This window comes from Protobothrops mucrosquamatus, unplaced genomic scaffold (genome assembly GCF_001527695.2).
Source record: "Protobothrops mucrosquamatus isolate PMUCROS unplaced genomic scaffold, P.Mucros_1.0 scaffold3846, whole genome shotgun sequence".
Lineage (NCBI taxonomy): Eukaryota > Metazoa > Chordata > Lepidosauria > Squamata > Viperidae > Protobothrops > Protobothrops mucrosquamatus.
In genome coordinates, this window is record NW_015389796.1 from 83027 (window position 1) to 103388 (window position 20362).

At 36.8% G+C, this 20362-nt stretch overlaps 2 protein-coding genes across 2 annotated transcripts in view; both read right to left on the bottom strand.

Annotated features, from left to right (window-relative positions):
* LOC107298282 (zinc metalloproteinase-disintegrin-like HV1) overlaps nt 1-12521 on the bottom strand; it is a 28725-nt gene extending 16204 nt beyond the window's left edge. Inside the window, 11 exon segments of the mRNA XM_029286487.1 lie at nt 898-982; nt 2249-2418; nt 3226-3297; nt 3960-4022; nt 7318-7513; nt 9278-9354; nt 10458-10536; nt 10797-10867; nt 11744-11865; nt 12363-12401; nt 12404-12521. Coding sequence (XP_029142320.1) covers nt 898-982; nt 2249-2418; nt 3226-3297; nt 3960-4022; nt 7318-7513; nt 9278-9354; nt 10458-10536; nt 10797-10867; nt 11744-11865; nt 12363-12401; nt 12404-12506 — 1077 coding nt within the window. The 5' untranslated portion in view covers nt 12507-12521.
* Nucleotides 12522-14611: 2090 nt separating this feature from the next.
* LOC114923467 (zinc metalloproteinase-disintegrin-like HV1) lies at nt 14612-20084 on the bottom strand. Its single transcript, XM_029286486.1, has 6 exons — nt 20063-20084; nt 19462-19559; nt 18515-18585; nt 18176-18254; nt 17005-17081; nt 14612-15240 (listed from the first exon to the last, which is right to left on the bottom strand). Exons 3-6 carry the CDS (start codon nt 18571-18573, stop codon nt 15018-15020), a joined length of 438 nt encoding a protein of 145 aa, XP_029142319.1. The 5' UTR covers nt 18574-18585; nt 19462-19559; nt 20063-20084; the 3' UTR covers nt 14612-15017.
* Between the last annotated feature and the right edge of the window lie 278 nt (nt 20085-20362).

The window sequence follows — 20362 nt, forward strand, 5'->3', positions numbered from 1 at the left end:
ACAGCACTGGAGAAGATCAAAACTTATGCATCCATTTGCTCTCTGCATTTATTTAGTTTCCAGAACTTACAGGCAACTTCAGTCCAAAAACTACTCAGTGTCTTTTGCTGCAAGCTAGCATTTTCAGAATATTGAAGGTAGCCATCCTAAACAGATTTAAGAATGAGTTGCTCTTTCTGAATAAAATGACTTTCTTGAGCAAGCAGCCTTACGAATACCTGGTACTACCAGGATCCTAACTCTGCTTATTAAGAAACAAAATTTTATGAGTTTTGTTGTATAAGTTTTCTTTATTGCCATGTCTCTCCATTCTTTCTACATGAACAAAAAGCTACGTTTATTGTTTCTCAATAAATGCATAGCATCACCTTAACTGATATGGTTTTCTTGCAGGATCATAAAATACTGGCATTTTTTTCTTTTTTAAGTAGATTTAATATTCTCTCATTTTCTCAATGTACTTTAATTCAGTCACATGCAATCTAGATACTAAATTTCTTGGAATGAAAGTAAGGTGATTCATTTTTGTCATTAGGACTGCTAAGAATATTGTTCAGAAGCCTTATTTGGAAGTATTGTAACAGGATTTCTCCTGCCCATTTGCCAATTAGAGCACGGTTTGACTCCTCCTGATCCAGAAACATTATAATATATTGTCATCTTTGACATATGGCTCATTGCATACAAAAAGCTCATTCTACAAATATCTAGAATGCTTTGTGCCAAAATGCCATCAGTTGAGGCAGGACCTGGAGATGTCAAATCCATAAATAAGTATGGATGAAAATGACGTGGATCAAAAATAAGAAGAGACTTCATTTGTAAAGAAGTTGTGCCTGTATGTAAGTTTTCGCTTGAGTACTAATAGATAACAGGTATCTTTTTTTTTCTACTAACCTGAACAATTCCTGCAGAATACATTGGGTTGCATATGCCGCCCAAGTAAGCAAGTCCTGCAGTTGGTCCATTGAAGTTAATGCCCCTATAAGAAAGAAGGGGAGGGGAATAAAATTTATAGAAGATAGAAGCACATTATGTAGGGGCATATATAACTTTCTATGGCTTTTTGCAAACCCCTCGTCCCGTCCTCATTTACTACCAGTTTTCAGAATGTTAGAATTCATTTTAGGCTCTAGTTTCAGAAGCCGTTTAACTAAGCAGGTCTGTTAAAAATATGCAGGATGCATTTTCACTGTATGGTGAGTCTGGCTGGTGTTAGCATGAATGAGGTTGAGGAGAGGGGCAAGCATGTTGTCTGAATCCAGCCCATTGGGTTAATTTAATTCCATTAACTATGCAAACCCCAAATACATACTTAATAAATGTTGTCTTATCAATTTAGCAGTAGGGTTATTGAAGACTAGATGGTATCAGAAAAGGTGACTGGATGACAAGTCAAATCAACTTATGTGGGCAAATGAAAAGGATTTTTTTTTTGTATTTTTAATATTCTCCCTTGCGCTTAGATCTGTCCTCCATCTAGCCCCTTCCATATTTCATAATATGGTTATGCAAATTCTAGTTATGCAAATATCCTGTAAGATTGCTCAAAACACAAATGTTATTTGAGCAATATCTTCTAGATATAAGACAATAAACATGTCAGTTTCCCCCTCATGAAATTGTATGAGAATATATAGGCTGATGGGGTGTGGAACTGAGCAGTTAAGACAGTGGGCTTGTTGACTGGAAGGTGGACAGTTTGAGACCCAAGTTCTGCCTGATGCAGTGAGCTCCCGTTACTTGCTCCAGATCCTGCAGCCTAGCAGTTCAAAAGCACATAAAGGTAAGTAGATAAATAGGTACCATTTTGGTGGGAAGGTAATATACATATACATATATGTACTATATATAGATTGGGTATTTTATTATTTTACTTTATTCTTGGTTTATCTGTTGTAAAATGCAAGTGTTCATTTAGTTTGTGCAGAATGGGAACCAAAACATCACTTAATTGAGTTTAAAATGCTTGTGTAGTAAAGGTATAGCAGGATAATCATTTGATTTTCAATTTTAAATCCAGGTGAAATGAAATCAAGCTGAGTTTTTGACCTGCAGTCATTCAAGGACTTCTCAAAACCAGCTCTCATCTACAAAAAAAAAAAAGTGGTTGATCTTGACCCAGAAACATACTTCACACATGATTTAAAGCATAGAGCATAGAGCAGAAGCTCTGTGCAAGCACTAACCTCTCCATAACCCTCCACTCCCGGCCACCCCCACTCCCTTTCCCCACAATGAGACCTACGTGAGTAAATGAGCATTATCGTGATTTTTGCGCTTCAGCAAGACTGACTCCCTCCAGGTTGCAAATAACTTCAAAGTAACATCCGGTACTGACTGCACGATAATTTTATCTTCCTTGGACCATATTTCTATGCCAATCAGTGCTACATGAATATTAATACGTTGTAAAATCTGTCAGGTGGAAATGGCATCAATCAGAAACTCAAACACAAGTAAACCTTGAGAAACATTTCAAGATTAAGAGGCAACCGTCAATGGTTTCTACAAGCAGGTGAAAAAAAAATAGACCTAGGCATCAACAGAAGAGAAATTTCTGGAGCTCAAGGTTGAAGTCCTTGGTGCTCTCTGTGTTTGCTGCTTTGCTTACTCATGTGGAGTAGTCAGATAATGAAATGTCTGCAAGGAAACCACCAAGCTCAGACAACACTAAGGACTCTATATATTGGGCAATAATAATAATGTTGATGAGAGTTGACGCATCAATCTTCCTGTTGTCTCCCTGCTTCTAACTAATCATCAACAGTGAAAATGTAAACAAGGCTAACAGAAGACTGTTATCTCCTCCTAAGTAACCACAATCCATGTCAAGTTGAGTTCCTCTCTCCAGGTTTCTTCTTGGGGATCAGTTTCATAATCAACTGAGCTTGGAATAGGCTGACTCTGTCCATCTCTTTCTAATCTCCCAATTCAGAACCATTAACCACAGCCCAAAAGAATCCAGCTACAGATATAGTTCTGATTGAATTCTTGCAATACTTTTGGATTTGCATCCTCCCAACACAGTGACTGTGTTGGGAGGCTTATTAACCTAGTTACTGAATTAACCCATTTTCTGAGATGGCCTCACATGCTGGATCACCAGCTGGCTAAATGACCTAGTTTTAACTCATTCAAAGCCACAGAAGTTAGCATTCTTGTAGAAATTCATCTTCTAGTTTAAATTCAATAAGTGAAATAATATTTGTGGTGTCCTCTTACCAGATTTACAATGTTGACAGTATCAAACATTCTTGTTCTTAAAGTAGTTAAATTGCGGCCATATTTCAAGTACTACAGAAAAGACAGCAACGTTAAGATGAGATCATAATTATAGGAAGAAGGTAGAGAAATGACATATCAGTGAAAGGATCATTGAGTTTGCTGATGTAATCATAATTTTTATACAAGCAGGCCAAAAATTTCTTTTGTGGTGATTTTTTAATCAACATTTGTCCCATTAATATATTAAGATTATTAACTTTTCAGCAGCATACATGGGCTTTTTTCCTGGTTGGAGAAAATTTTGGTCAGCCTACTGAAATGTTTTCCTAAATTGGATGCTATATTTCCATGTTCAGAGATGTGTGAGATAAGCATTCTTCACTATACATCTTTTTCACCATGTGTTGTCAATTTGGACAAACAAAGAGTGCAGGAATGTTTCAAAGAAACCTACAGAACTGTTTAACCAGTGTAGGATAAAAATAAATTTAGATGGTACCCAGGAAGAACAAATGTGCAAATTAGAGTATATTTACAAATGTCTCTTAACTTTGTAAATATTTGTTGGATCCAATAACAAAAAATATCAAAGTTTATGATAAAGCACATTTTAAGAGAAAGCCAGTTAGAATGTTTGTTAATCTCTTCAAAAATGCCCACATTAAAAAAGGCAGAAACAAAATGTTGTGCTCAATGCAGAAAGAAAATAGAAAGATATCCAGGATACTTACCATTATGTGGTCCGCAACTAAGAAAAACTTCACATATTTTTTGGCGTCCAAGTATTTTTGTTGCTAAGCAGAACAATAAACAAAAGGCTGTTTAGACATGTTGCTCCCAGCAGCCAACAAGAATGTTGGTCATCATCAGATAATCAGAAAAGTGCTTGTTTTACTCTCTGGTCAAAATACTTGAATTTTCAGAAATATTGGTTCTTTCAAGAAGACATTTATAGGGAGACAGCTTGTTAAAATTTTATCCCTGGGCCTTGAGCCCTTCCGAATGGGGGCATGGAAATGGCGGGTGAGCGCCTGCATCTCCACTTGCATGACTGGTGAGCAAGCATGGGTGGGTGTGCTCCATTTGCATGAGTGGGTACGTGTGCCCACTGCTCACACAAATAGAGCTGGGTGCATGCATGACCCCGCTGCTCACGTGGAACCATCCCCTCCGCCCCACTTGTCCGCAAAACTGGAAAGGTTGGGGAACTCTGACTTAGAGAAAGTGCTGACAAAGTTTTGAGGAAAAAGTACATTATGCAATGGATTCTCAAGCACAAACAAAAGTGGTCACCTTAAAAAAAAATCACTTTCTTTGTATTAATAAGGTATGACACTTGTTTCCAGTTAATCTGTTTTTGGAATTTATGATGCCTACATTTAAAGATAAATTATATATGAATACCTAATTCTGAACTGAATTTAATAGGAATAAGAACAGGCACATGAGGAAATTGCTCTCTTTGACCTGTTTTTCAGGCTGTCTAAATGATGCTCCAATGATTTTCTCACCTTTCCTTTTCCTTCTCAAACAAAGGATCCCAACCAATCACATGAGAAACATGATGATGTGGTCATGCTATGGAACCAATTAGACCTTGCCTGCAATCATATCACACTACGCATCAAAGACAAGGTAAGGGGAGGCAATCAGACATTTTGACCCACTGAACTCACTCTGAATGGCCAAAGAATTATGCCTTTCTTTTCATGTAATTTTAAAATGATTACTGAAATATTGTTTCAGACCTCTCAGGCAGAAGGAACAAGAAACCATGGTTAATTGTTCAGAGTAGTTTCTTTATTGCTGTTCTCGTATAGATGGGAATCTTGCCAGACTAAAGCACACTGTGTGTAACCATGAGATACACCCTGTGAAGGTTTTAGGGAGGATCCCTTCAGGGCTTCTTTCTGCCATCCAAGGACTCACATAGGAGGACACACACTGGATCTAATTTTTGTCTCTGGCCAGTGGCAAAATGATCTGGAAACAGGGGAGGTAATCATTGAGCCTCTGTCATGGTCAGATCATTCACTCCTGAAGATGGACTTCCGGACCGCTCCCCCCCACCGCAGGGAGACGGAACCGCGTAGATGGTTCCGTCCCAGGCGCCTGATGGACCNGTTCCAACTAGCGGGACTGGCCTGAGGGATTTTAAAGGGGGTTTTAATTACTTTTAAATTGACATATTTAAATATTTCATTTTAATCGAATTTTAATTAAGTATATGTATATATGTTAGTATTTTATTCAATTGTCAGCCGCCCTGAGTCCGTAAGGAGAAGGGCGGGATATAAATGCAATTAATAAATAAATAAATAAAATAAATAAATAAGGTGTGGCACTTGTTTCCAGTTAATCTGTTTTTGGAATTTATGATGGCTACATTTAAAGATAAAGGTATATATGAATACCTAATTCTGAACCAAATTTAATAGGAATAAGAACAGGCACGTGAGGAAATTGCTCTCTTTGACCTGTTTTTCAGCCTGTCTAAATGATGCTCCAATGACTTTCTCACCTTTCCTTCCCTTTCTCAAACAAAGGATCCCAACCAATCACGTGAGAAACACGGTGATGTGGTCATGCTATGGAAACAATTAGACCTTGCCTGCAATCATATCACACTACGCATCAAAGACAAGGTAAGGGGAGGCAATCAGACATTTTGACCCACTGAACTCACTCTAAATGGCCAAAGAATTATGCCTTTCTTTTGATGTAATTATAAAATGATTACTGAAATATTGTTTCAGACTTCTCAGGCAGAAGGAACAAGAAACCATGGTTAATTGCTCAGAGTATTTTCTTTATTGCTGTTCTCGTATAGATGGGAATCTTGCCAGACTAAAGCACACTGTGTGTAACCATGAGATACACCCTGTGAAGGTTTTAGGGAGGATCCCTTCAGGGCTTCTTTCTGCCATCCAAGGACTCATTGCTGATCTGCCAAAGAGCCCCTCCCTCCTGCATTCCCCTGTTAGATTCCACCACTAGAGGACCCAGATTGCTCAGGAAGTAGACTTATGCTAAGACCTGAATGTGTGAGGGTGTGTTACTTGCTTCTTTCCCTAGGAAAGTGTACTCGTGTTTTTTCAGCACACAGAACTACAAGTCCAAATTGCCAATTCCAGAGTGCAATTTCTCTCCTTGCTCTCTGACAGCCACTTTCTTAACTCTGCTGCACAAGATCCAGTTTGAATAAAGTGATCATGACCTGACACTGAGACAAGGACATACAAGATAGAGGACCAATTAAGGACCAACTAAACATAATGTATATAACCACAACTTGCTCAGGATAAAGATTCTTAAATTGCAAAAACACTGAAGTCAAAAGAGAAGCCAGACTTCAAAATCAGTTTTGGTATTCTATTGTAAGAACAACTGTTGTTCCATGTCAATTTTAACATTTTAATAAAAAAATGATGAGATTTAGAACTTCTAGATATGTATCAGGCAGTTTCATCTTTTGCCACCAAAAGCAAGGAAGGAAATGTCTCTTTGGATGCAACATTTTGTTTTCTAGTTATTGTACTTCCAGTAAAGGAGGAAAATATTGGGAGTATGGGGGTCAATTGTAACCAGATATAATTAGTCACTTTTTATTCAATCATTGTCAGTATAACTTGATGATTCTAATCAAATTGGAAAATGGAATCAAGATTATGTAATGGTCTTTTCAGACATCTCAAAAAGCGTTAAATATTTCAAACCAGTTTCTCCCGCTATCCCAAGTCCTCTCTGCATGCAAAAAGAGGCATCCAAATTGATAATCTGATTACTTTTCAAAATTGACTTAGAAAGTAGCGATGATTTGGAGATTCATTTAAATCCATTTTGATTCAAATCTCCAAACTAAGTTTGTATGACCAAAGAAAATGCTATAAGCCTGGAACATGTATTTTGTGTTCATCATATTTCCATTATTTCTTTTATACCATGGCTAGAATAAAAAGATTGAAATGGGGGGCTCCCTTTTGAATTCTATCTAATCACCCCTCCCCCAAAGAATTTCTCTCTTAATTTACAGTTTAGAAAAAAGTAAATGAATCCCGGTTCTCAAACTATGTTTGCTATGAGACTTACTGCAGGAGTAAGATTTGACTGAGAGTCCTCTTTGATGGGCTCATCTGATTCCCAATTACTCTGGGTTACCCCACACATTTTGGGGGCCTCATCCTCTTTTTCTACGTTTTCATATTTGAAGACTGCATGGGCTTCACTGTCGGGAAGCTTCAAGGGTTCAATAAGGTACGTCTCCCCTTGAAGCTTGAAATGTCCTCTGTAAAGCAATGTGGGAAAGGGTGATCAGAGATGGAGAAGCAACAGAAGAGAATATTGTTAATTCAGAGATAACCTGCACTGATGATGTTACCTAGTTGGGTAGTGAAACTCAGCTCTGAGACCCATTTTTAACTAGCCAAGTCAACATTCCCTGTGCTTCTGAATCCCTTCTTAACACCCACTGAATTTTTTATTTTCTTTCCTCAGCACTCATATCCCTTTCTCATACTTCTCAAAGATACAGCTATTATCAGAAAGATATAAGAGATTTCACACACTCAATACAACCATGAAATATCTGTACAGTATTTGTTTGGAGATACTTGGCATGGAATCCAATATTGTATATTTCTTAGGATATTAAAAAAATAAAGTTTCTAGCTATACAAATGCAAGATTAAAGCTATTTGAAAGATTCTGTTTTTGGGTAAAAATTTATCTCATAAGGGTGAAATACTTTATATTTATCATATACATGACCAACAGATAAAGCTCAAGAATCCAACTAATTATGTTAAAAAAAGAAATATATAATTATTCTAAAATATATAAAAAGAATTAGAGAAAATACTGCAATTTACTTTACAAACTATAGAACAGTATTTGGCTGTGGTCAAGGAAATAAAATCAGATTGATCTGATAGCAATTTAAGATAAGAGTCAGGATGACCAGGATATTTAATAAAGAATGGAAATAAGAATTCTTGGCAAGCATCTTCATTGAGAGGGCAATGCAGAATAACATGGGTAACACTGAAGAATAACAGTGCAGACTAACAAGGAGCTGAAGGCTAAAACATATGATGAATGGTTGCAGGAACTGGGTACATTCAGGCTAACCACAAGAAGGAGTTGAGATGACATGATAGTCTTTCAATATTAAAGGAGCTGTCACAAAAAAGTGTGGGACAACCTATTCTCCAAATCACCTGATGGCAGGAGAAGAAGCAATGGATGGAAAGTAATGAAGGAGAAAACCAACTTAGAACTAAGGAGAAATTTTCTGACAATTGGAATAATTAACCAGAGGAAAAGTTTACATTCGGATGTTGTGGGTGTTCCATCACTACTGCTTTCTAACAACAGATTGACAGCCATTTCTCTAGAATGATATAGGTCTCCTACTTAAGCAGGAGGTTGGACTAGAAGACCTCCAAGGACCCATCCAATGCTGTTATTCTGTCATTCTGTTTTTCCTTTATTATTCTGTTGTTATTCTGCTGTGTTCCATCTTTTCATTTATTCTTCCACTGCATGGACACAGTCTCTGTTCAAAGGGCATCTTTCAGTGTCTTCCTTCAGTATCAGATATTGAGAGGACATTGATTCTGACTAATGAAAAGGACCTTCTGAATTTTGGGATTTTTATGTGGCTAGGATATCAAGCTGGCTGGAGAAGGTGTGCAGAGTGTTTCTGGGTAGAACTGAAGAGTCTGCTTGCCTCTTCCTGTACACTTTCTAGCAAGGTATGCAATCTGAAACCTACTTATCTTCTCTACCTGTAACATCACTTCCTATATGTAAAGGAGACAAGGGCTTGGAAGCTCCTTTAGACACATCTGATTTAGCTCCCTTGTATCTCTATTGGCTGGCAGCAGTTCTTCTTGGTATTCAACCAAAGTCTTTCTTAATTCTGCAGAAGTCTTGGATCACACCCAACTCATTTGCATGAAAAACTGATGTCCTTCATTTTAACTGTGACAACTCCAAGAGCAGTATATTATTCTTAATAAAATAAATAAAAGATTAGAGATTATCTTACTTCAAACCATTGCATGCACTGATGCTTGCAGTTGAGTCAGCATCATTGTGGATGCGTCCATGATAATAGCAGTGATCCTGGAGGGAGGCAAGAGGACTACACTGGTTAAAGCTGGTTTGTAGTGTGATTTGATGAGCAGAGGTATCGTTCCAATGTATTCCACCACATCAATGAAATATTAAGACAGCAGTTATTCAGAAAACCTTGATTTAGGAGGACAGAAGACCTACTTAATATTGATTGTTGCAAAATGAACATAGGATAAATGCAATTCTCCATAAATCAAGTCACACTGTAGGGGGAGTCCGACTGATGGCACAAAGCTAAGAATTTTTGGGCAGACAACCAACATACAAATATAAAATGTTTTCTTGGAGGTCAACTCTAGTGCTGAACCACAGGATTTGCTGAAGAAACTTTCAGACTTGATGGTTGTCCTACGTTCTGAAATCTTACCATAATGTATGAAAAATTCCACATTTACCAATGATACCAGATAATCATTATTTCTTTGAGCTCACACAAGGAAAGCTTTCAGAAATATGCCGAGAGATATAATTCGTAGCATTATCTGGAAGCAGGATCCATGTAGACATTAAAATCAAGATATGTTTGTTACACACTAAATAGGAGCAATTTATATGACCTTTGAAGATGCTAAGCCAGAAGTAGATAATTTTTGGAGACTGAGGACTAGATCAATTTAGTTTAGATCAATTTGGGGGCAAGGAGCCAAGGACTTCACGAAGCATGTTAGTGCTGTCATATTTTTGCCGTTGGCAGGCCATGTTCTGAACCCTTTTAATGTGAAATATATTTTATGGATTTCTGTATAGGAGGAGAGTGAATTGTTATCACTTTTGGCATTACAAATGAAAGATTTTGCATGTATCCCTGTAGTCTGGTTTATAAATGAAAACTCACTCCTACAAATGTTGATTTTTGACCAGTAAGAAAGAACTGGATTATTGAAATGCTCCCATGGTAATTCAATGAGTAAAACAAGCTGGGTATAACAATCTATATATCCTTCTAAGAGCATATCAATATAAGATACTTCATACATATATAGCCCTTTTTTGAGTAGCCTGGTCTCATTCCTGTATATTTGTAATATTGTGCACAAACATTTATTTCAATTTACTTCCTAAAAGGAAGACTCTTAAAATTAAGACCCCACCTCAACCGGAGGGTTTGTTGTAATTTCTCTGCCATCAGGGGAATAATGAGTCTCGCTGTAATCTTCTGAAAAAAGTCCTCTGCAAAGAATGCAAAAAGAGAATCTCTATGTCAGGAATTAAGTAGGACTGAAATAATTTTATAATAAGTTTTAAGAATCTTGTTTGGTATCAAAGAAAAGGAGCAGGTATTTTAATCCCATGAGAATGGCTATTAACATTAATTTAGTTTTAATTTCCAAACAAAGGAATGCAATTATTATTTCTCTTATATTGTGTCCAGGAACATACATTTTCCATATTGTCCAAGTAAAGTTAAGAAATAGTCTGAGTTAACATACTTATTTTTTTCCAGGTGAAGGACCACTGGTTCTCCATTCACTTTAAATTCATATTGCATGGCGTCTTCATACTGAAATAGCCAAATTATTCATTAGATTTAGAGTATTTCATCTGGTGCTTTGAAATGTAAGATCTTAAATGAACTTTCCTGCATAAGTTCAAGATCTCATTCTCTAATTGAACATCTTGGTGAATGAGGTTGAGCTGGGACAGAGAGACTGACTCAAAAGTCATCTGGTTCGTAGTCCTAATCTTGAGCTGTAACCCCCATCACTATACAACCTTCACCTAGAAACACAATTTTTATATTTCAAAGTGATGGATTCTGGGAAGCTAGAAAGGATAATTTGAAATCTCATGGTTCACAGTTGTCACAGCTTTTGTGAAGGATGACCCAAGAGCATAAAACAGAAGAAGAAATCCCTCAAAGTTACCTATTAACAGTAAATTTATGTTAGGCACAGGTAACCAGATCCACACATGTAGACTTTAAATTAAGTACTTTATTATATTCTGCCTATAATACAGGAATCTCCCTAGACTGCTTCCCTTCTCTTCAGAACTGATAGATAAACTTTAATAGAATTTCCTGGTTTAAGGGGGGTGGGATGTCAGTCCTGGATCTGTTGCAACTATGAAATGACTCAAGGCTAATTCCCCATTCGATCCCTCCTCACTGTTCGGCTGGGTGTTTCCCAACACTTGCTTAGTTATACTAACCTATAAATATTAGGAAATTCTGTTTGTAAGTTGCCATGAGTCTTCTCAATTTGGTATGAATTGGGCGGCCATATAAATTTGTTTAATAAATAAATAAATAATTCAAGCAGGAACATAGATTGCAATGCAAAATCCAGATAACCGTTAGATGACAGAAAAGGAATATCAAAATTTCTGTGGGCTGACAAGAAATAATTTGTTGATGAAACAAAGATCTTTCTCTTACCTTTGGCTGAACTGCTCCTTTGGGCAATGCAGTGACTTTTCGTGGATACACGACTTCATAATCATTAACGTTCCCAGATTCCAGGATTATAGAGCTCCCTTCGTAAGGAAAAAGAAAAGAAGCTTGTAAAAAGAAGGAAGGAAGGAGAACTTGGGAAGAATTTCAGAAGGGAATCTCCCTGGTTTTCTGCAGAGTAAAAGGAAAGGAGGGAAGAAATAATTTAAGATAATTCTAAATCTTGCATTGAGAAAAGTTAGTGTCATATTATCTTAAGTACAGTTTGAAGATTCTCTGCAACCACAATAGCACTAGCTTTTGTTTGGCTGAATAATATACAATCTTAGGACTTTTCTTTCTTAGGATCTGCACGTGGCTTGACAAAATTTAAGCAAATACCAAGAAACCATTTATGTAACTTTAGAACAAATGTCTAGGAACTCTCGTAAGAAAACGATTTAGACATCTTTGACTTCACCTTATTTAAAACCAATTAACAGTTTTTATTTTGGGTTTTATTTTGGGTAGTTGTATCGTTAGACAACCCACGTTATCAGAAAATCGTCATTCTTAGACTTGTTCCCTTGGTTTCTCTTGTAGAATGGAACTATTCCTTTCTGACGATTCGTATAGGTTACCAAGAGAACCTGGATCATTTTGAGGCTGGATTTGGCTGGAAGACAGGCAATCTCTTCCTGCTTTCAAGCCAACCTGAGCTCTTCCTCTGTTGACTATGAGAAGCAAGGAATGGGTCCTTCAGCTTCATTCATGCCCTCATATGAGAAGGTGTTTGCTAAAGGATTTGCACAAATTCTGAGTTGTAACAATACTACTGGAGGGCAGTTTTCCAGCTGGCTTAGTGCATGTTACTCCAAAAATGACAGCTGAAAGGGTTTGTTCAAGGCATCCCCAAAGGAAAAGCCCAAAGGAGGCTATTAATTGGTCACAGCAGATCTTTCCCTTGCTCACCTGTTAATATAACTAAATTTGGGGCCTCTGGTGCATGGGGTCTTAAATGCCAAGAGTTGGTTTTTACAGTATTTTGTGAGTAAGAGGCATTTTTGGAGCAATCTGGAATCCTTTCAGTATTGCTAGCATTGACTGAATCCATGCCAATACGTTTGCCTAAGGGATTCCTGATTTCACTAAGGGGAAAAAAAACCTCTGTGCCATACTTGATTCTCACTTTGTAGAGAACTCAAGAACTATTGCTGTCTCTTCATATAATTCCTTCAACAGCCCCTCCCTTTTCTGAAACAGGGCATTTATACATTGATGCAAATGTCAGCTGCAATAATATGCATCCAAAGTGAGGACAATTAATCAGTGGAATGGCTTGCTTTCAGAAGTTGTGGGTGCTCCAACATGGGAAGTTTTTCAGAAGAAATTGGAGAACCCTTTGCCTGGAATGATATAGGATCTCCTGTTTGATCAGGGGGCTGGACTAGAAGATCTCCATGATCCCTGTTATCTTATAAAGGGGAACTCTGAGATGAGTCACAGAGCAGAGTGAATCATTTCAATTGCCTTAAGAGGACCCACTTTTCCATTATAAGCTCTCCTTTTGTCTCCACCTGGGATAGAAATGTATAAAGGCAAAATAAAGACGAGTGTGGAAGAAGGGGCACTACCCACCCTATTGTTAAAGGCAAAACAGAAATCTTTGGTGAATGAAAAAGAAGAGAGGAAAATCTATGCATGCTTCTGCAAATGTATACCTACTTTTAATGCTTTTCTTATCTCAGTTTGATGCTGAGTTTGATCTAAAATTTCTAAATTCTTCTCTCATAATAGAAAAAGGGAGGAAAATCTTTCCCTTTCAGTCACCTTAAAAATGAGTTACCCAATCAGCTTCCTTGAAGTGAGAACATGGTTCTGGTTTAAAGTGATCAAAGAATGAAGAGAAATCCAGAATTCCATGATTGNCTCTTCCAACAAGCGGGATTGGCCTAGGGGAATTTTTAGTGGGGTTTTAAGAGAAATTTTAATTATATAGGCCACAGTAAATATTTCTTTTTAATTAGGTTTTAAATTGGGTATTTATTGTTGTATCTGTTTTATAAGGCTGTCAGCCGCCCTGAGTCCGTAAGGAGAAGGGCGGGATAAAAATTGAATAAATAATAAAAATAATAATAATTGCTGATCTGCCTCTTATTTCCCTGAGAAAGAGCCCCTCCCTCCTGCATTCCCCTGTTAGATTCCACCACTAGAGGACCCAGATTGCTCAGGAAGTAGACTTATGCTAAGACCTGAATGTGTGAGGGTGCGTTACTTGCTTCTTTCCCTAGGAAAGTGTACTCGTGTTTTTTCAGCACACAGAACTACAAGGCCAAATTGCCAATTCCAGAGTGCTATTTCTCTCCTTGCTCTCTGACAGCCACTTTCTTAACTTTGCTGCACAAGATCCAGTTTGAATAAAGTGATCATGACCTGACATTGAGAAAAGGACATTCAAGATAGAGGACTAATAAATGTATATAAACACAACTTGCTGAGGATAAAGATTCTTAAATTGCCAGAAACACTGAAGCCAAAAGACAAATAGGACTTCACAATCAATTTTGGCATCTTCACTTATCTTTTGGTATTCCATTGTAAGAACAACTGTTGTTCCATGTCAATTTTAACATTTTAATTTAAAAAGTTGAGATTTTGAACTTCTAGATATGTATCAGGCAGTTTCAACGTTTGCCATTCAAAGGAAGGAATGAACTGTCACTTTGGATGCAACATTTTGTTTTCTAATTTTTCTTCCTCCAGTAAAGGAGGAAAATATTGGGAGTATGAGGGTCAATTGTGACCAGATTCAATTTGTCACTTTTTATTCAATCATTGCTAATATAACTTGATGATTCAAATCAAACTGGAAAATGGAATCAAGATTATATAATGATCTTATCACAAATCTCAAAACGGTTAAATATTTCAAACCAGTTTCTCCCCCATCCCAAGTCCTCTCTGCATGCATAAAAGAGGCATCCAAATGGATAATCTGATTACTTTTCAAAACTGACTTAGAAAGTAGCGATGATTTGGAGATTCATTTAAATCCATTTTGATTCAAATCTCCAAACTAAGTTTGTATGACCAAAGAAAATGCTATAAGCCTGGAACGTGTATTTTCTGTTCATCAAGTTTCCATTATTTCTTTTATACCATGGCTAGAATAAAAAGATTGAAATGGGGGGCTCCCTTTTGAATTCTATCTAATCACCCCTCCCCCAAAGAATTTCTCTCTTAATTTACAGTTTAGAAAAAAGTAAATGAATCCCGGTTCTCAAACTATGTTTGCTATGAGACTTACTGCAGGAGTAAGATTTGACTGAGAGTCCTCTTTGATGGGCTCATCTGATTCCCAATTACTTTGGGTTACCCCACACATTTTGGGGGCCTCATCCTCTTTTTCTACGTTTTCATATTTGTAGACTGCATGGGCTTCACTGTCGGGAAGCTTCAAGCGTTCAATAAAGTACGTCTCCCCTTGAAGCTTGAAATGTCCTCTGTAAAACAATGTGGAAAAGGGTGATCAGAGATGGAGAAGCAACAGAAGAGAATATGATTAGTTCAGAGATCACCTGCACTGATGATGTTACCTAGTTGGGTAGTGAAACTCAGCTCTGAGACCCATTTTTAACTAACCAAGTCAACATTCCCTGTGTTTCTGAATTCCTTCTTAACACTCACTGAATTTTTTATTTTCTTTCCTCAGCACTCATATCCCTTTCTCATACTTCTCAAAGATACAGCTATAAACAGAAAGATATAAGAGATTGCACACACTCAATACAACCATGAAATATCTGTACAGTATTTGTTTGGAGATACTTGGCATGGAATCCAATATTGTATATTTCTTAGGATATTAAAAAAATAAAGTTTCTAGCTATACAAATGCAAGATTAAAGCTATTTCAAAGATTCTGGTTTTGGGTAAAAATTTATCTCATAAGGGTGAAATACTTTATATTTATCATATACATGACCAACAGATAAAGCTCAAGAATCCAACTAATTATGTTAAAAAAAGAAATATATAATTGTTCTAAAATATATAAAAAGAATTAGAGGAAATACTGCAATTTACTTTACAAACTATAGAACAGTATTTGGCTGTGGTCAAGGAAATAAAATCAGATTGATCTGATAGCAATTTAAGATAAGAGTCAGGATGACCAGGATATTTAATAAAGAATGGAAATAAGAATTCTTGGCAAGCATCTTCATAGAGAAGGCAATACAGAATAACATGAATAACAATGCAGACTAACAAGGAGCTAGAGACTAAAACATATGATGAATGGTTGCAGGAACTGGGTACATTCAGGCTAACCACAAGAAGGAGTTGAGATGACATGATAGTCTTTCAATATTAAAGGAGCTATCACAAAAAAGTGTGGGACAACCTATTCTCCAAATCACCTGATAGCAGGAGAAGAAGCAATGGATGGAAAGTAATCTAGGAGAGAATCAACTTAGAACTAAGGAGAAATTTTCTGACAATTGGAACAATTAACCAGAGGAAAAGTTTACATTCGGATGTTGTGGGTGTTTCATCACTACTGCTTTCTAACAACAGATTGACAGTTATTTCTCTAGAATGATATAGGTCTCCTACTTGAGCAGGAGGTTGGACTAGAAGACCTCCAAGGTCCCATTCAATGCTGTTATTCTGTCATTCTGTTTTTCCTTTATTATTCTGTTGTTATTCTGCTATGTTCCATCTTTTCATTTATTCCTCCACTGCATGGACACAGTCTCTGTTCAAAGGGGATATTTCAGTGTCTTCCTTCAGTGACAGATGTTGAGAGGACATTGATTCTGACTAATGAAAAGGACCTTCTGAATTATGGGATCTTTATGTGGCTAAGATATCAAGCTGGTTGGAGAAGGTGTGACGAGTGGCTCAAGAAAGTGTTTCTGGGTAGAACTGAAGAGTCTGCTTGCCTCTTCCTGTACACTTTCTAGAAAGGAATGCAATCTGAAACCTATTTATCTTCTCTACCTGTAACATCACTTCCTATATGTAAAGGAGACAGGGGCTTGGAAGCTCCTTTAGACACATCTGATTTAGCTTTCTAGTGTCTCTACTGGCTGGCAGCAGCTCTTCTTGGTATTCAACCAAAGTCTTTCTTAATTCTGCAGAAGTCTTGGATCACACCCAACTCATTTCCATTAAAAACTGATGTCCTTCATTTTAACTGTGACAACTCCAAGAGCAGTATATTATTCTTAATAAAATAAATAAAAGATTAGAGATTATCTTACTTCAAACCGTTGCATGCACTGATGCTTGCAGTTGAGTCAGCATCATTCTGGATGCGTCCATGATAATAGCAGTGATCCTGGAGGGAGGCAAGAGGACTACACTGGTTAAAGTTGGTTTGTAGTGTGATTTGATGAGCAGAAGTATAGTTCCAATGTATTCCACCACATCAATGAAATATTAAGACAGCAGTTATTCAGAAAACCTTGATTTAGGAGGACAGAAGACCTACTTAATATTGATTGTTGCAAAATGAACATAGGATAAATGCAATTCTCCATAAATCAAGTCACACTGTAGGGGGAGTCCCACTTATAGCACAAAGCTAAGAACTTTTGGGCAGACAACCAACACACAAATATAAAATGTTTTCTTGGAGGTCAACGCTAGTGCTGAACCACAGGATTTGCTGAAGAAACTTTCAGACTTATGGTTGTCCTATGTTCTGAAATCTTACCATAATGTATGAAAAATTCCACATTTACCAATGATACCAGATAATCATTATTTCTTTGAGCTCACACAAGGAAAGCTTTCAGAAATATGCTGAGAGATATAATTCGTAGCATTATCTGGAAGCAGGATCCATGTAGACATTAAAATCAAGATATGTTTGTTACAAACTAAATAGGAGCAATTTGTATGACCTTTGAAGATGCTAAGCCAGAAGTAGATAATTTTTGGAGACTGAGGATGCACGTTTAGATCAATTTGGGGGCAAGGAGCCAAGGACTTCACGAAGCATGTTAGTGGTGTCATATTTTTGCCGTTGGCAGGCCATGTTCTGAACCCTTTTAATGTGAAAGATATTTTATGGATTTCTGTATAGGAGGAGAGTGAATTGTTATCACTTTTGGCATTACAAATGAAAGACTTTGCATGTATCCCTGTAGTCTGGTTTATAAATGAAAATTCACTCCTACAAATGTTGATTTTTGACCAGTAAGAAAGAACTGGATTATTGAAATGCTGCCATGGTAATTCAATGAGTAAAACAAGTTGGGTATAACAATCCATATATCCTTCTAAGAGCATATCAATATAAGATACTTCATACATATATAGCCCTTTTTTGAGTAGCCTGGTCTCATTCTTGTATATTTGTAATATTGTGCACAAACATTTATTTCAATTTACTTCCTAAAAGGAAGACTCTTAAAATTAAGACCCCACCTCAACCGGAGGTTTTGTTGTAATTTCTCTGCCATCAGGGGAATAATGAGTCTCGCTGTAATCTTCTGAAAAAAGTCCTCTGCAAAGAATGCAAAAAGAGAATCTCTATGTCAGGAATTAAGTAGGACTGAAATAATTTTATAATAAGTTTTAAGCATCTTGTTTGGTATCAAAGGAAAGGAGCAGGTATTTTAATCCCATGAGAATGGCTATTAACATTAATTTAGTTTTAATTTCCAAACAAAGGAATGCAATTATTATTTCTCTTAGATTGTGTCCAGGAACATACATTGTCCATATTGTCCAAGTAAAGTTAAGAAATAGTCTGAGTTAACATACTTATTTTTTTCCAGGTGAAGGACCACTGGCTCTCCATTCACTGTAAATTCATATTGCATGGCGTCTTCATACTGAAATAGCCAAATTATTCATTAGATTTAGAGTATTTCATCTGGTGCTTTGAAATGTAAGATCTTAAATGAACTTTCCTGCATAAGTTCAAGATCTCATTCTCTAATTGAACATCTTGGTGAATGAGGTTGAGCTGGGACAGAGAGACTGACTCAAAAGTTGTCTGGTTCTTAGTCCTAATCTTGAGCTGTAACCCCCATCACTATACCACCTTCACCTAGAAACACAACTTTTATATTTCAAAGTGATGCATTCTGGGAAGCTAGAAAGTATAATTTGAAATCTCATGGTTCACAGTTTTCACAGCTTTTGTGAAGGATGACCCAAGAGCATAAAACAGAAGAAGAAATCCCTCAAAGTTACCTATTAACAGTAAATTTATGTTAGGCACAGGTAACCAGATCCACACATGTAGACTTTAAATTAAGTACTTTATTGTATTCTGCCTATAATACAGGAATCTCCCTAGACTACTTCCCTTCTCTTCAGAACTGATAGATAAACTTTAATGGAATTTCCTGGTTTAGGGGGGGTGGGATGTCAGTCCTGGATCTGTTGCAACTATGAAATGACTCAAGGCTAATTCCCCATTCGATCCCTCCTCACTGTTCAGCTGGGTGTTTCCCAACACTTGCTTAGTTATACTAACCTATAAATATTAGGAAATTCTGTTTGTAAGTTGCCATGAGTCTCCTCAATTTGGTATGAATTGGGCGGCCATATAAATTTGTTTAATAAATAAATAAATAATTCAAGCAGGAACATAGATTGCAATGCAAAATCCAGATAACCGTTAGATGGCAGAAAAGGAATATCAAAATTTCTGTGGGCTGACAAGAAATAATTTGTTGATGAAACAAAGATCTTTCTCTTACCTTTGGCTGAACTGCTCCTTTGGGCAATGCACTGACTTTTCGTGGATACACGACTTCATAATCATTAACGTTCCCAGATTCCAGGATTATAGAGCTCCCTTTGTAAGGAAAAAGAAAAGAAGCTTGTAAAAAGAAGGAAGGAAGGAGAACTTGGGAAGAATTTCAGAAGGGAATCTCCCTGGTTTTCTGCAGAGTAAAAGGAAAGGAGGGAAGAAATAATTTAAGATAATTCTAAATCTTGCATTGAGAAAAGTTAGTGTCATATTATCTTAAGTACAGTTTGAAGATTCTCTGCAACCACAATAGCACTAGCTTTTGTTTGGCTGAATAATATACAATCTTAGGACTTTTCTTTCTTAGGATCTGCACGTGGCTTGACAAAATTTAAGCAAATACCAAGAAACCATTTATGTAACTTTAGAACAAATGAGATCCTTGAGAGCATTCTTTTGCTAAATCTGTAGAAACTGAAGTGGAATAAATTTTGGTTAATTGTCAAAAATAAAACCCAAAATAAAACCCATCAACATAGCAATCTGTTGGGTGCAATAGTCTTTTAGCAGTAAGAATCTGAACAAGGGAACCAAAGAGAACATCTTACCTTGATAAGGAAAGACTGCTAAGCATATNAATGCTTTTCTTATCTCAGTTTGATGCTGAGTTTGATCTAAAATTTCTAAATTCTTCTCTCATAATAGAAAAAGGGAGGAAAATCTTTCCCTTTCAGTCACCTTAAAAATGAGTTACCCAATCAGCTTCCTTGAAGTGAGAACATGGTTCTGGTTTAAAGTGATCAAAGAATGAAGAGAAATCCAGAATTCCATGATTGGGGTCATTCCTCATAGCTGCTACTCAGCTGAACAACCTCACTCTCCTCCATTAATTTGTCTCTCTGTAGCTC

Coding starts and splice junctions, on each gene's coding strand:
- LOC114923467 (XM_029286486.1), bottom strand. CDS start 18,573: ATGCAATATGAATTTACAGTGAATGGAGAGCCAGTGGTCCTTCACCTG. Junction 18,255..18,514: donor CTTCACCTGGAAAAAAATAA/GTATGTTAACTC, acceptor CATTCTTTGCAG/AGGACTTTTTTCAGAAGATT. Junction 15,241..17,004: donor AGTGCATGCAACGGTTTGAA/GTAAGATAATCT, acceptor ATTGTTTTACAG/AGGACATTTCAAGCTTCAAG.